This window comes from Rhipicephalus microplus, chromosome 3, assembly GCF_043290135.1.
Source record: "Rhipicephalus microplus isolate Deutch F79 chromosome 3, USDA_Rmic, whole genome shotgun sequence".
Lineage (NCBI taxonomy): Eukaryota > Metazoa > Arthropoda > Arachnida > Ixodida > Ixodidae > Rhipicephalus > Rhipicephalus microplus.
The window spans coordinates 96,432,480-96,445,953 of NC_134702.1; the positions used below are offsets into that span (position 1 = coordinate 96,432,480).

The window sequence follows — 13,474 nt, forward strand, 5'->3', positions numbered from 1 at the left end:
AAGCTGAGAGGAAACCCGTCGGCGGTCTTTCGGTGCGATAAATGCTCACAGGAGAGATTGGAGAGATTGAGAGGGGAATTGGAGGGGAAGGCTGTTTTGTCCGGCAGTAATCACGCACCTTGACCGGCAAGGTGCAGTCGCGTGTGTCTGATTTTGACAGGGATACGCAAATATGCCTCATGTTTTTGTAGATGCTGCAGTTTTGCCATGGTCTGCGTAGAAGTGATACAAAGAATGAATGTCGCCATACTCACAGCAGCGGTCGCGCTCTCTTGCGCCAGCCTTTTCGTGTGTTGTGCCAAATCTGTTGCTAAAGGAATTATTGCTAGCCATAGCTATTGCAGCATATCAATTTGTGGCCAGCGCATTCTTGCTTCGCGCTTGCGGTGAAATTGTGACGTTGTAGGCAATCAATATGGTACTTTAATTCATTTCTGCAAGAAACAGAAAGGCTAATGATGGACGCCACGCGCGTTCCTTTTTTTTTATTCTTGTTTCATTCGGCTTTGTCTACAAAGCCCGACAGGAGTGCTCAGCGCAAACTGCGCCTCATTGTTCGAGAAGGTCCGCAGACTCGCTCGCTGGATTTCGTGCCGACCGGTAGTGCCCCCGCAATCTCCGACGACAGTGCAGCTCTGGCCCACTGGGCTCTCCCTACGCCATCTCCTGCCGCCGACATGAGCTCTCGCTGAGTGGTGCCCCGTCCTCGGACTCCTGCGACCGTTTCCATCTTTCCTATCTCCTCTTTACTTCCGTCACTCGTTATCTCTGCGCCTCGCTCTCTCCTTCCTGTCTCTATATATACATTTTAATCCTATCCTTTTAATCTCTCCTTACCCCCATCACTTGTGAGCTACTGTTAAGGTGTCGCACCCTGATGCAGGCAGTTATGGGGCTCACTTTTCTCTTCTTTTCCCTTTAAGAACCACATAAGAGAAGGTCCACGATTATTGTAAATAGTTCTGTTAAGATTGTGAGCAAGACACGAACACTCGATATTATTCCAGAGCTTTCGTAACAACCAGTGATAAGGCTTGCCGACGCGCTTGGTCACGTGTCAGCTAATTGACGGCCGATGCTCTGTTCGCCGCTATCGGCGTCAGTGTGTATCGCTGTAGTCCGACTTTTCATTGACCGGCCACAAGTTCGGCCCAAATTAAGTTTCATCTTCAACCCCAGTCTGCTCCCTTCGTCGACGTCACGACGTTGTGACAAATTCAGTAGGCTACTTTGTACTCTTTGAAGACGGAAGTGAATATTATATTTTAAAAAGGCGATGTATGGCTACGAAGGAGCCAGGAAGATAAATGGGTTTTTATTGTTTTTCACCGGTTTTTCTTCCCGCGTTAAGTGCTGGCTCAGTTGAGTTTTTTTTTTGCATGAAATTTGACATGTGTAGTTACACGAATGGTTCACTACGAAATCAATAGTCGCTTTTTCATATTGCCCAAGCATGGGATCACCTTTTGTACGCAGGGTCGCTGCTGTCTGACTTCTACGTGCTGCTCTGAAGGAGAGATAATTATGCAGTCGTGCTGTCAGTGATCGGTATGCCAGACATTCTGGTGCACCGATAGGCAGCTATTTATATTTAATCCTCCAATATAACGGGACAATATGCTATAAAAATTCCCCAAAAAGTAACGTTCACAAGTGACACATCAAAGAATTGATGCTGTGTGGTTTATTTTACGTTACAATGTAGTAACCCATTTATTGACATTAAGCAAATTTGAAGATGATTGATATGTGGGGTTTAACGTCCCAAAACCATCATATGATTATGAGAGACACCATAGTGGAGGGCTCCGCAAATTTCGACCACCTGGGATTCTTCAACGTGCACCCAAATCTGAACACACGGGCCTACAACACTTCCGCCTCCATCGGAAATGCAGCCGTCGCAGCCGGGATTTGAACCCGCGACCTGCGTGCAAACTTGAAGGTTGGAGTATCTGTCACGTTTATACTTATCACTCTTTCATTCGACTTCGACTTTGTACGTCCAGTTCTCCTTCATTGGACGCTGTAATGTGGTACTATTTCTGTTTGGACGCTGGTATTTCGACCATAAGTGCGAACGCATTATGGTAAACAAAACGAATAAGTTTTAAGGCCCTCCGTTCCTGTTTCGTGTGTCCAATATGTATGGGTCGGTAAATTTATAATAGACTTAATGCAAAGAAAGGAATGAAGTTTAGAAATCCGGCTGGCCTTTCAATAGAACCATTATTCTAATCTTGCAATGAAAATCTCAACTATAGGATGGTGGGGCCAATTACGGCGTTCAAACCTGAAATGGGAAGATCAGTACTTTCCCGTCAAGAGTTCCTCATACGCCGCGATGCCGCCTCTTTGCGCATCATATATAATTAAACCCGCTGTCACTAATTATCATGGTATAAGGTAGCGTACTTTCGGCTGTAAAGGAGAATATTCAATTATGATCTGACTAAGTGCCATCCTTCGAGAATGCTGGCTCGGCCTTACGCTATGCAAGGCCATGAACTCAACGTCTTCCCGTAAACAAGTCTGGTCAACAGCGATGGCGAGCCGACTTCTCGCGGTGTCCTCATTGGTAGCCTTGCTTTATTAGCCATACCGAGGTCTTTCAGACCATACTCCAATAGCGTCGAGTTCCAGCTCTCTTTCTTTCTTCATTTCTTTCGTTCTCACTGTCTGATTGGTGCTTCTTCAGGGTTTACTGTGTGGCGTGAGTGCGTGCGTTTGTGTGTTTGTGCTTGTGTGCTCCACAGAGTAAGCAACTACAAGATAAACGGCGCCGCAGCAGTACAGCACTCGCGTATGAAGGGCTTAGAACTATAGGGAACCTACACACGCACGCCTAAGTTTGTATGCCCTTCCGCTTGGGAACGGCGTGGTGGGACCTCAGTTCTGTTCTCCGCCCTCGTCCCCAGGATGTCCCTGGAGGCGGAGGCCGTGGTGGAGAGCAAACGCAGCAGCGGTGAGCGGCTGTCCTCCGCCACTGGATCCCTGGGACGCAGCTTCGGACGCTCCCGGGCTCGCTCCTCCGAGAGGGGCACCTCGGACAAGAGACGCTCCAGCATACGGGTGAGCGTTCCTCATGTAGACACGCCTGCCTGTCTCGCACGCGTGTGTCGCTGTTGTCGACCTTGTGTAACTCTTGAAGGACCCTGCTGCTGGCGGGCTATTCGGGATGGTTGCTGTGCATTTATTTATAGTTCTTTTGGTGCCGTGCCAGCAGCACACGGTACCGGCGCTGCGCTTTGTTTCCCTCGTCCATTTACTGCCTCTCGAGCCGGCAAAATAACCCATTTGTTTCATCTATCTATCTATCTATCTATCTATCTATCTATCTATCTATCTATCTATCTATCTATCTGTCTATCTATCTATCTATCTATCTATCTATTGATATATCTATCTATCTATTTATCTATCCATCTATCTATCTATCTATTTATCTATCCATCTATCTATCTATCTATCCATCTATCTATCTATCGATCTATCTATTCACCTTCCTTTCTTCCCCTTTCTCTTTCATTCATCCTTCTTTGCGCCGCGTTTTCAGTGTGTGTGGCATTACACACAAATGTCTTTGGGATGCACTCATTCGCTTGATGCTGCTTGTTAACACAACTGCTCACCCACTCCCGTTCACGTACACGCGATGTCGCGCTTGTGTATACTAGGTGACCAATGGCAACCTTCATCCTTCCCATCTCTGCACCAGATTGGCGCGTTTGCTGACATCGACGTAATTAGAGGACGCACATTCAGAATAGGCACTTGATCTAGGAAGTAGTGAGATGGAAAGAAATAAAAGAAGAAACATGAGGCGCGTTTGTCTTAATGCAAGGGTCATTAGCAGGCTTCTTCAACCTGCTAGAAGAAGCTTCATTAAAGACCTATCTTCAGCGTATCATGCCAAACATTCATTAGTTTTTATTGCGCAGGCAACTATATCACAGTCTCGGCTGGTTTTTCCAGTCGCCGCCACCGTCATTCTTGCACATGTATATGTATGTATTATACGTATGGCGAAGGATGGCCAGCCACCTCTTTCTGTTGAGCGAACATCGCCTTTCCGGCCGGGGTTGTCAGCGCGCGCGCTTATCTTGTGAGCGAAGAAGCGGGGTGAGCGCTTATGGTTGCCGCGCTATAGCGGCAACAATCGGTGCACCATGTGCCCCCGCAGCACGCGGGAGCTTCTACGGACTGCGCTCTCAACACGAAAAAATGGTGCCAAAGGTGTACCTGGAACGGCCGTGTTCTCTCACATCAGCTTTTTGTAGAGTTACTCGAGATGGCATCTAAATGAGTTGACTGCCAGCCTCACTTCGTATACCAAGGGCGTCTCTGCGCACGAGCCTTCTTTGTGGTCATCTACTGTGGACACGCTGCAGTAAACATGGTTACTTAGCAAGCGCATGTTTACTGCAAATAATATTGCTCCTAAAAATGCTAACCTTGCTTCATAAAACATTCCAATCTGTTGCTATTGCATTCATTGCTTTGTCCTTTTGGCGTAACTGTGAGTTGTTTATACGTGCACTGTTCTGCAGTTATCGTATGGCATCAAAATCATCTTGCAAGTGCAAGCATAATGAGTCGTACGATCAACCTATCGTGCCAATCATGATTATTGCAATATAAGAAAATACCCGACGGAAGGGTTCTTTTTGGTGGCTATATATGCATCCAATTTCTAGGTATATAGGAACATCGTCCTATAACGGTCTTTTCTAATGAAAGCTGAGCAGTATGTAACAAATGTTCTGGTGAATCGGCGAGTGGTGAAGGAAGCGCCTACTGATTTACTTGTACATTCTTTCTGCAGACAGATTATTTAGGCTATTTATGTCTTCGTCATAGGCTATTGTTTAACCCTGCCTCCCACTGTAACTTATTGTTGCTATAGCGTTGCGCTGCAGAGGCCGCTGATTCGATATAGGCCATTACAACCGCGTTTGAATGAAGTCAGAACGCAAAAGTGATTGTGTGTTTATATTCAGATGTTAGTTAAAGAATTCAACTTGGTTAAAATCAATCCACACTCCTGCACCACGGTGCATCTTGTGATCATCGTGGATTCATCATATAACATTCTATGTTTTTTTAAACATTGTTTTGATGTGAAGCGAGTGTTCGATTTAGTAAACGCTTGTCGCTGAACCTAACGTATATTCAAGAAAGAATCATGGTGGATAAGTGTGTTAAATAAAATTTTGGCATAAACATTATATAATACTTTCACAACACTGTTTGCATTGTAGAACGTGTTTGTCATGCCTGGAACATATGAAGCAAACTTGTCGTGAATACAAAAGGGGCGATAGGCCAACAGAGCTGTTAATGTATAAATGTATCTACTACAACGCATGGTAACGTATTTCTAACAACAAAGCATGATCACATCCCGACCTGCTTCGCACAGTAGCACACAGAGTTACTGACTAAACTGTGTTCTCATGAATGTTTGCACTGTTGTTATTCGTACGCTGCGCAAAACTGCAGTCTGCTGGCTGGAAAAACTCTCAGGTAAGGTTGAACGTTTGGTGTCCCCGGCTGCAAGGAAATTAAGGCAGCTTCGTGCCACGTGGCTGCAGCTGTCTCTTTTTGTGGATGTGAATGGCATGTGTTTTCTTTTCTTTGAGTGAATTGCATGTTTCTTCTTAATCATCTTGCGGGGATAAAAGATACTGGGACAGCAGCTATATGGCGGTTTATCCTGTTCGTCCTCGAATTTCGTAGCAGAGATTTACAACCTCACGTTTAATTCAATGACTGTAAAGGTAGAAAGCATTCTTCTTGTTTCACGCAAAATAAATCACTTGTGCACGTTGTCTTTGGTGTTACTGCAGTGAGAATAATTGTGATATTATGATTCGATAATTAAAAACGAAGGGTCATCCTCTTTACCCTCCTCGTGTGCACGCCTGTGGATATAGGTAGCTCATGGATACGGCTAAGCTTCGGGCTCACTGCCTCAAGCAGCTTTGTGACTCGTCTAGTTTCTCGCCAACAAGAGGCTGAGTTCCAACTGTAGTCATTACGAGCGTTTCTCAATGTATACTGTTGGGTTGTCTTCTGCATTCGAGAAAGTCAGATTCCTCCCATGCTTGAACCGGTGTAGGTCACTACAGACGTGTAGTACGCAAAAGCCACGAAGCCGTACTAAGCCACACTGACATAAATTATGTTCATGTCTTACTTGTCATTCTCGCGGTAATTTAAAGGAGCACTGACACGATTTTAGTATACTTCGAAACGGACGTCTTCCGTTTCCTTGGTATGCAGCGTCACACTCTCCACACACCGGAGTCAGACAACACGTATGAAATGTATTATTTTGATATTAAAGTTTCCATTCTTGAACATCTGCAAGCCAGCTTCAGTGCAGCAGACATCATCTCTACGAGTGAAGACAGTTCGTGAATTTGCAAACTCTGCGTCCAGCCCGCAGCCAAAATTGCAGAAATCGCTGTCAGTGTGACTGGACGACTATTCGCACGTCGTTGTTTACATGCACCACGAACTGGTGACAGGTTTGCCGGGATAGTACGTCGCCAGTTGCTGCCTTCCTGTGACGTCAGACTGTTTTGACATGTCCCGCAGAAGCCACGCCCTGAGTATAGAAACCTAAAGTGCCTTTTTAAGCTAGCAGTGACAAAAATATATTCGATGCTTTTCCAAACACGACGCTACTCGTTTTAAGTTGCTAGATGCCAGTGTTTTTATTTTGAACAACAATCTGTAGATTTTACGCGAGAGCGGTAAAGAGCTTGTTTCGCAGAATTCCAGACGTCGGCATCGGTGGTTGTTGGCAAAAAGTCACCATCTTATGTGAGACCGCAAAATCGAGGACGATGCAAATGAAAGAATCATCTGTCAGAGTGCGGATTGAACCCTGATCGTTTGCGTTCAAGTGGAGATCTAACCTTGATCGTTTGGGTGGCAAGTGGATGTTCTACCACACAACCACGCGCCTGTTTGTGAATACAGTGAAAATAACTGCCTCTGCTTGGAAATGCAATGAAAGACACTTTCGTACTTTACAAACACCTGTGTCCTGTATAGATGCTTCAGAATACACCATGACATATTGAAGTAGTAAAGCGTGGTAGAAGTGTACATAGTCATTGGGCGTCGGAACATGCGATTATTATGAATTTGTGGTTTAAAGCCGGTCACCCACCACAAAAAGCACTCACGTTGCTGCGCGTGTTCCCTCAAAACCACATAGTGGGTGCTTAGAAAGCTCTAGGAGATTCCATCCACTGTGAGAGAGAGAGAGAGCTTTTCATTGAAAGGCAGAGAATTTATCCGGATGTGCGTATCGCTGATTGGTTACTACACAATAAGTTTTTTTGAAGTATGCACTAGGGACAGGTTATCTCTCTCGCGTTATTCTGACTTGACGGCGAAGCTTAAGAGTCCCGAAACTTTTTTTTCGATTCGTGTAGTATACTCCTTTAACTTACTTACCTTTCTTATGGTATCGCAGTCGCAGGTGGCGTGTACTCCTGTTTTGTAGTGCGTGGGTCAACTGTAGGCTATGAAACGTGTAGAAGCCATTGAAAAATCACAGCTCAATGTGGTGTTTGAGGTTTGAGTAGTTCATCCGGAAGGACCATTTCTGACCCGCCGCCTTTTATGAACGTAGCACACCTCATAATGCATCATGAAGCCGTTACGGTAAGCCATTTGGGACAAGGAATGATGTTCGCCCTGTAGGTGTGATTTCGCTACGGGTACGGCTTTTACAGTCCTTAAGCCGTTACACAAGCGATGTCATAAGCGCTCATGTTGGGGAAATTTCAACAGCACCCTGATCGAGCCTGCCCTGCGGGCATGTTCTAGAAAAAACTAAGGGTCATTCAAGGCATCTATATTTCTGGTAACTAGTTCATCTGCTTTTGAAATGGACGGGGTCATATCCTAGCATATGTAAAAACAAATGGCGAGTCTTTAAAGAAGCGTCGCGTTGTTCGTTGCAAATAATGCTTAAATCTGCAGTGAGACGCTCTGTCGACCTTCCTTCGCATCCACTTTTTCCTTCTTTGATAGCATGTTGTTTTTGCTGCGTATGCTTTGCAGCTTCGTAATTCCGTACAGCTGCGAATTACGCCTTTATTTTTCCATCACGCTGACGCTCTTTGTTCGTGCTTTTTGCAGCTGAGCCTCTCCTAGAAGAAAAGCGCCCATTCTCCTCTTCTTAACAAAACACTCTTGCCTTGGAATGTCATCTTAATCCCCACTCAACACTCTGTACCCGAATGGTAACGCCATCTCCTGCCTCTTCTTCGTTTGTAATAACTTGTGTTCATTAACCATGCAGCATGTGTAACACAACAGCATGTATAGACTGTACACCGAACTTTGATTCGAGTGCGTGCGTGTTTTTTTTAATACGTACCCATGTACGTAAACATTCGAAGATCAGGTAAACCTTGATGTTGCTGCTAAAACCAGGAGACTTATTTGTTACCGCAAGATTTTTTTTTGCTGATTTTACGTGCAGCACCGTTTTCTTAGAAAATACTGAATTGAAAATGTTGAAAAGTGATTATAGAGTGACCACATTTTAAGCAGTGAAGACGGCCAGAACGCTGAATGGTGACGAGCACATGCTTTTACGCGCTGACATTCCTAGCTCGGTTGGTGCTTAGTACGTTAGCTTGTACTTCAAACTAACATAGTTTTGCGCATACCACAATTAGATAAATTATTGTTTTCTTTCTTCGTAAAGGCAATTATTAAGATTGCCGTAGTTGACTACAATACTCATTACCTACTTCGGAACTGCAGAAAGTATAATGTATACTCAGATGCATGCACCTGCTGCATAGCCAGACGCATCCTTCTAACGCTAATGTGCTGATAATTGCGCGTAGCTACTATGTGCGTGATTTACAGCATGGCTAAATACCTCACATTGACTTCGTTTCGTTCGACTTGCAACGTGCGTCTATGCCAGCAAGCCTGCATATTTGCATGTATTATACGCTAAATTAACCATTGGCACTATCACAACGCGCTCTAGTAAACGTCAATGAAGTCCCGCGCTCACCTTTTTATGCGAGAGTGACTGCCCGTCAGTTTCCCTTTTTAGTCCCTTATTTTGGGAGTTTTTCTGCACCGCGAGGAAACAAAAGTGTGGAGTGTAATTTATCGTCAACAGACGCTTGGTGAGTTTGCCCTGCTGCTGACGTAGCATGCCATTTGTGATTTCGGGTGAAAAACACGTTTTACACAATAATCTTGTCGCTTTATTACAATAGCATTTATATGGGCGCTTTTTTTTTTTTTGCTGTTGCCGTCACTTTGGCTGAAGGGCCTGGCGTGGTCATGTGCGCGTTGTCATGAAAGGGATCAGCACACGGCTCATACCTGTTGAGTGTTGTGCAGTTCGCGTTGAAGCGAGATACACCGCGGATGTTGATTTGCTTGGCGCAGTGACCTTGTTTCTTTGCGCCAGCGTTTTGTTGAGTTAAGCCAGGTTGGATGCAAAAGTAGTTAGCTACTAGATTTCATTCATATAGCATTTCAAAATGCTGCCATCACATTCATTGCTTCGCCCTTGCATTGAAAGTCTCATTTTATGTGTGTGTGTGTGTGTGCGCGCGCGTGTGTGTGTGTGTGTGTGTGTGTGTGTGTGTGTGTCTGTCTGTCTGTCTGTCTGTCTGTCTGTCTGTCTGTCTGTCTGTCTGTCTGTCTGTCTTCTCTTTCTCCCCTGGTTTGGGAACCACCGTGAAAATATACTCAGGCACGGCTATGACCGACATTATGACAACTCCTTGAAACAGAGAGGAAACAAACAAATAGTATACTTTCTCATAAAAAAAGGCTAGCAAGCTTTTTAAGCAAATTCATGCATATAAACTAACCTGCATGTGTTATGCTTTCCTCTGTTAACTTCTCTAAGAAATCTAATAGGGAAAATATAGGCGGTCGGTTTGTTGTAAAATTTGGAATAAACGACCCGTGAGCGCTACGCCTATACAGACCAACTCTTTTCAGAGGCGCCGGGATAAAGCTAGCGCGTACTCATCAATACGGTCACCTTATTGAGTGCTAAATTGCTTGTTACATGCACTTTAAATGCGTTTGACTTGGCATAGTGATACACAAAAATAAGACACCGAAGAACGACCACTTTTTCATTTATTCTTCTTAGGTACTTGACCTTGCCCCATCACGCACATGTAAACAGTTGGCAAGTTTCCTTTGTTCATTTTTTTGTCATTCGTAATTTATATTCATGACAAGTCATCAATGTCACAATTTTCTTTTCCCTGTTCTTTCTTATGATGAACCGGAAGTGTGCATAATGTTTCATGTGTAAAAGCGTTTGTTCACGATCCAGCCACTCGAGGATTTTGCGAGCAAACCACGATTCGCACATATTTGCTTTTTGATGAAGTGGCACTCTTCACGCTCTCTCCTTTCTTTCTTTCTTTCTTTCTTTCTTTCTATAACATAAAGGCCAACTGCAACAAAATTTTTTACCGGATTGTTGAGTTAAATTAACTTTATTTGTCCAGCTGTTGTTATTCCCGGGACTAGCCTACCAGGGATTCACCATTCGAGCAACATCTTCCTAGCTACTGGGTGACGGCCCTGGCTCGCTGGCTCGCTGGACAGCCCACTTATGATTTTCGGGGGCCTCGCTGAGGAGGCTGGCTTGCCATCGCTCATCGAAGCACCCCGCATCAGAAGAGTCTGCTCTGTTCTCGCCCCTTTCTTCTTGTCGTTCACATCCCAAAGCACGGGCGCCATATGAAAGTGCCCGCCTACAGCTGTCTCATGTCGACCTCCAGTGACCCGCCCAGCCGCATGTGGCATATAGCGAGCGTTTCTTCCGCATTAAATGCCAAATTAGCAAGCTGTTTAGGCGTAGAGTAGGTCTCCTTGAAAAGTGTTGCGTCTGACACACGAACAACACGAAAAGATCGCAACAATTCGAATCTTCTATATGCAAAATATAAATAAAGAACATCACCATTACCACACGCTGGAAGGGGCGCATTAATCAGGTGCGTCGTAGAACTCGCTGCTTTCCCGCATGGCCTCTTAGATGAGGGAACGCTGAAACAACTCGGAGGCAGCAAGCTTAGAACAACGTGATAGAGATGAAAGCCGCCAGGTGCGCGTGTGTTATGCTCGGGGGCTGTTCGAAGGCTGCTATAAGAGAAGCTATAGGTCATTACAAGCTCTCCGGCTTTACCAAGATTGCTTCAGTGGTATATGCATATTGCCTGCTATAGCAAAAGTGAAATTTTGTTGCAGTTGGCCTTTAAACCTCCTCTTTTGTGTTAGGATAGGGAAGCGGACTTGTGCCTGCAGTTTACCTCCCTGCTTCTCGTTTTTTTTCCTGCTTCTGGCTCTCAGTAGATCTATGTGCATGCAAACAAAAACTTGAGCTTTAGAGGCTAACAGCTGACCACGGTGAACGCAGGACTCTCTTGGCCGGGTGCTGGGCTTCAACTCACTCCCGAAACCCAGCACGAGTGGCCTGGGCTCGTACAACGTGACGACGACATCGGCGGTGCTGTCGAAGCCTCCTCCGGCGCCGCGCATGTATCGACCTAGCACTCCCCAGCCGCAGACACGGCCTCCGCAACCGCAACAGCACCGGCGTGTGTTCTCGCAAGGAACCATCGAAACACTCACCGTGACGCCGGTGTGAAGAGCGTCGGCGACATGTGTACCGCGTGTAATAAGAAACAGTCGACGAGACAATTACTTCTCCTGTGCCCAGTCGCGCGGCGAGTGCGTTCAGGACTGTACTTGAAACAACGTCTAGGAAACGCCACCTAGAATTCCTAGTTCTAGATGGTTTTGGTGTAGGTCACCGTAGCACAACACTCCCATACGATTAGAAGATGCGTGGCTCACCTCGTTCGCAAATCCCTGCGAAGGAACGTGCATAAAAAAGGACGCAGTCTATTCCAGCTACGTCATCGTCAGAAGAACAAAAGAAAAAGAGAAGAATCGAGAAAAGGTTTGTACAAAAGCAAGAGCGAGACTAAAGTACCGTTTGAAGCATTCACCATGATGATTCAAGCTTAATGTCTTCTCCAGCAAGTACGGAAGAGTGGCGGATTTTACCTGTCTTCCATTTTGAAGAGAGCATTTGGAGTTTTTTCTGCAAATCATCATGCTGTATGTCAGACGAGTGGGAAAGCATTCTAAGATGTTCAAGTTTAAAGAACCGATGCGTTTCTTCATAATATTTTTTATTTCTGTATGTATTTCCCCCATCCCAGTGGTTGAAACGAAGCTTTCTAACAAGTGGGTAGGTTGTAGCTATAGAAAAGCATATCTGAGAGGCTCATTAGTCCAACACAAAAGATTCATGCACTGCATACTAGCAAAGTCAAAATTATAATATTTATATCACACCATTGCAAATGTATCTTGCGTTTGTTAGCTCGAAAACGATGTGACAAACTATTTCAGAAAACGTTATGGCTTAGCGATAGTCTTATTGCAGCGAAACACACCAGAACAAACACACAGGACATGGTTTGACAAGAGAGCCGTCTTAGACAGTTCAACACCCCTCCTAAAGTTCGAACAATCGGGTTCACAGTTCAACTTAAAAGTTGCACGCACGTTCACGGGTTACACAACGGGGTGGCTTCAACTGTGAATTCGGGCAAGCTGCACAGAAGGAATCAATTCCTAAGGCATGTCAGCCCTAAAGCAGCTGTGTTAGTCAGGCCTTTGCAATCTAAAGGTCCTAAAAGAAGGTACTCGCCTGCTGCTCTTTCCATCGTGTATTTGGTATACCGAGTGTCTTTACATTGCCCTTAAAAAAAAAGAAGCGTGCTTTCGAACCTTGACAACAACTGCTTCTTTTCTTATTAGTACAAAACCGCAGAGAAAGAGATATATTTTACCCTGAACGAAATATGTACAGGAGCATGTAGCTGCGCTGCTGCCATGCTGTTGAAAGTTTGCGAAAAAATTGTGGAAATGATCTGCTTTAGAGGGCGGGCGGCTACTGTACTTTTTATTTCTTTTGTTTCTTTTGTGCGAACAAACGACAAAGCCTCATACGATATGATGGTACCCTGTTGTTCAGTGTCAGTTTTTATGAAAGGGAACACAGGAGTGCGTGACCTGCGTGCTCTGGCAGCTGCTGGCAGCGCGTTCAAGTGGGAGCGACAGCAACCAGCGCCTCTTTACGCGTCATCTCGTGGCGAGCAAAACAACCATTCGTTGCTGATATAGAATGGCAAGATTCCAACTTCTCCCTCTTCAAGGCAATTATGTCAGAGCCGGTAATAGCTTTGAAGGGGGAGGGGTCGCAATCTTGTCGCTGGTTCCATATCAGCTACGAATGGTTGTTTTGCTCGCCGCGAGATGACGCGAAAAGAAACTGTGGTTGCTCTCGCTCCCGCTTGAGCGCGCTGCCAGCAGCCGCCGGAGCGCGCAGGTCACGTGCTCCCGTGTTCCCTTTCATTGAAAATGACACTGT

General features: G+C 45.3%; 1 protein-coding gene across 6 annotated transcripts in view; it reads left to right on the top strand.

The window, feature by feature from the left end:
- LOC119172198 (kazrin) overlaps positions 1-12,040 on the top strand; it is a 262,749-nt gene extending 250,709 nt beyond the window's left edge. For 3 of the 6 annotated variants that reach the window (XM_075890024.1, XM_075890022.1, XM_037423229.2), the window contains exons 14-15: positions 2,919-3,072; positions 11,447-12,040. In XM_075890024.1, coding sequence (XP_075746139.1) covers positions 2,919-3,072; positions 11,447-11,677 — 385 coding nt within the window. In that variant the 3' untranslated portion in view covers positions 11,678-12,040. Of the gene's footprint in view, positions 1-2,918; positions 3,073-5,502; positions 5,527-8,163; positions 8,268-11,446 lie in introns of all 6 variants that reach the window. The other 3 variants (XR_012894322.1, XR_012894323.1, XM_075890025.1) reach the window with 3 other exon arrangements.
- Positions 12,041-13,474: the final 1,434 nt, after the last annotated feature.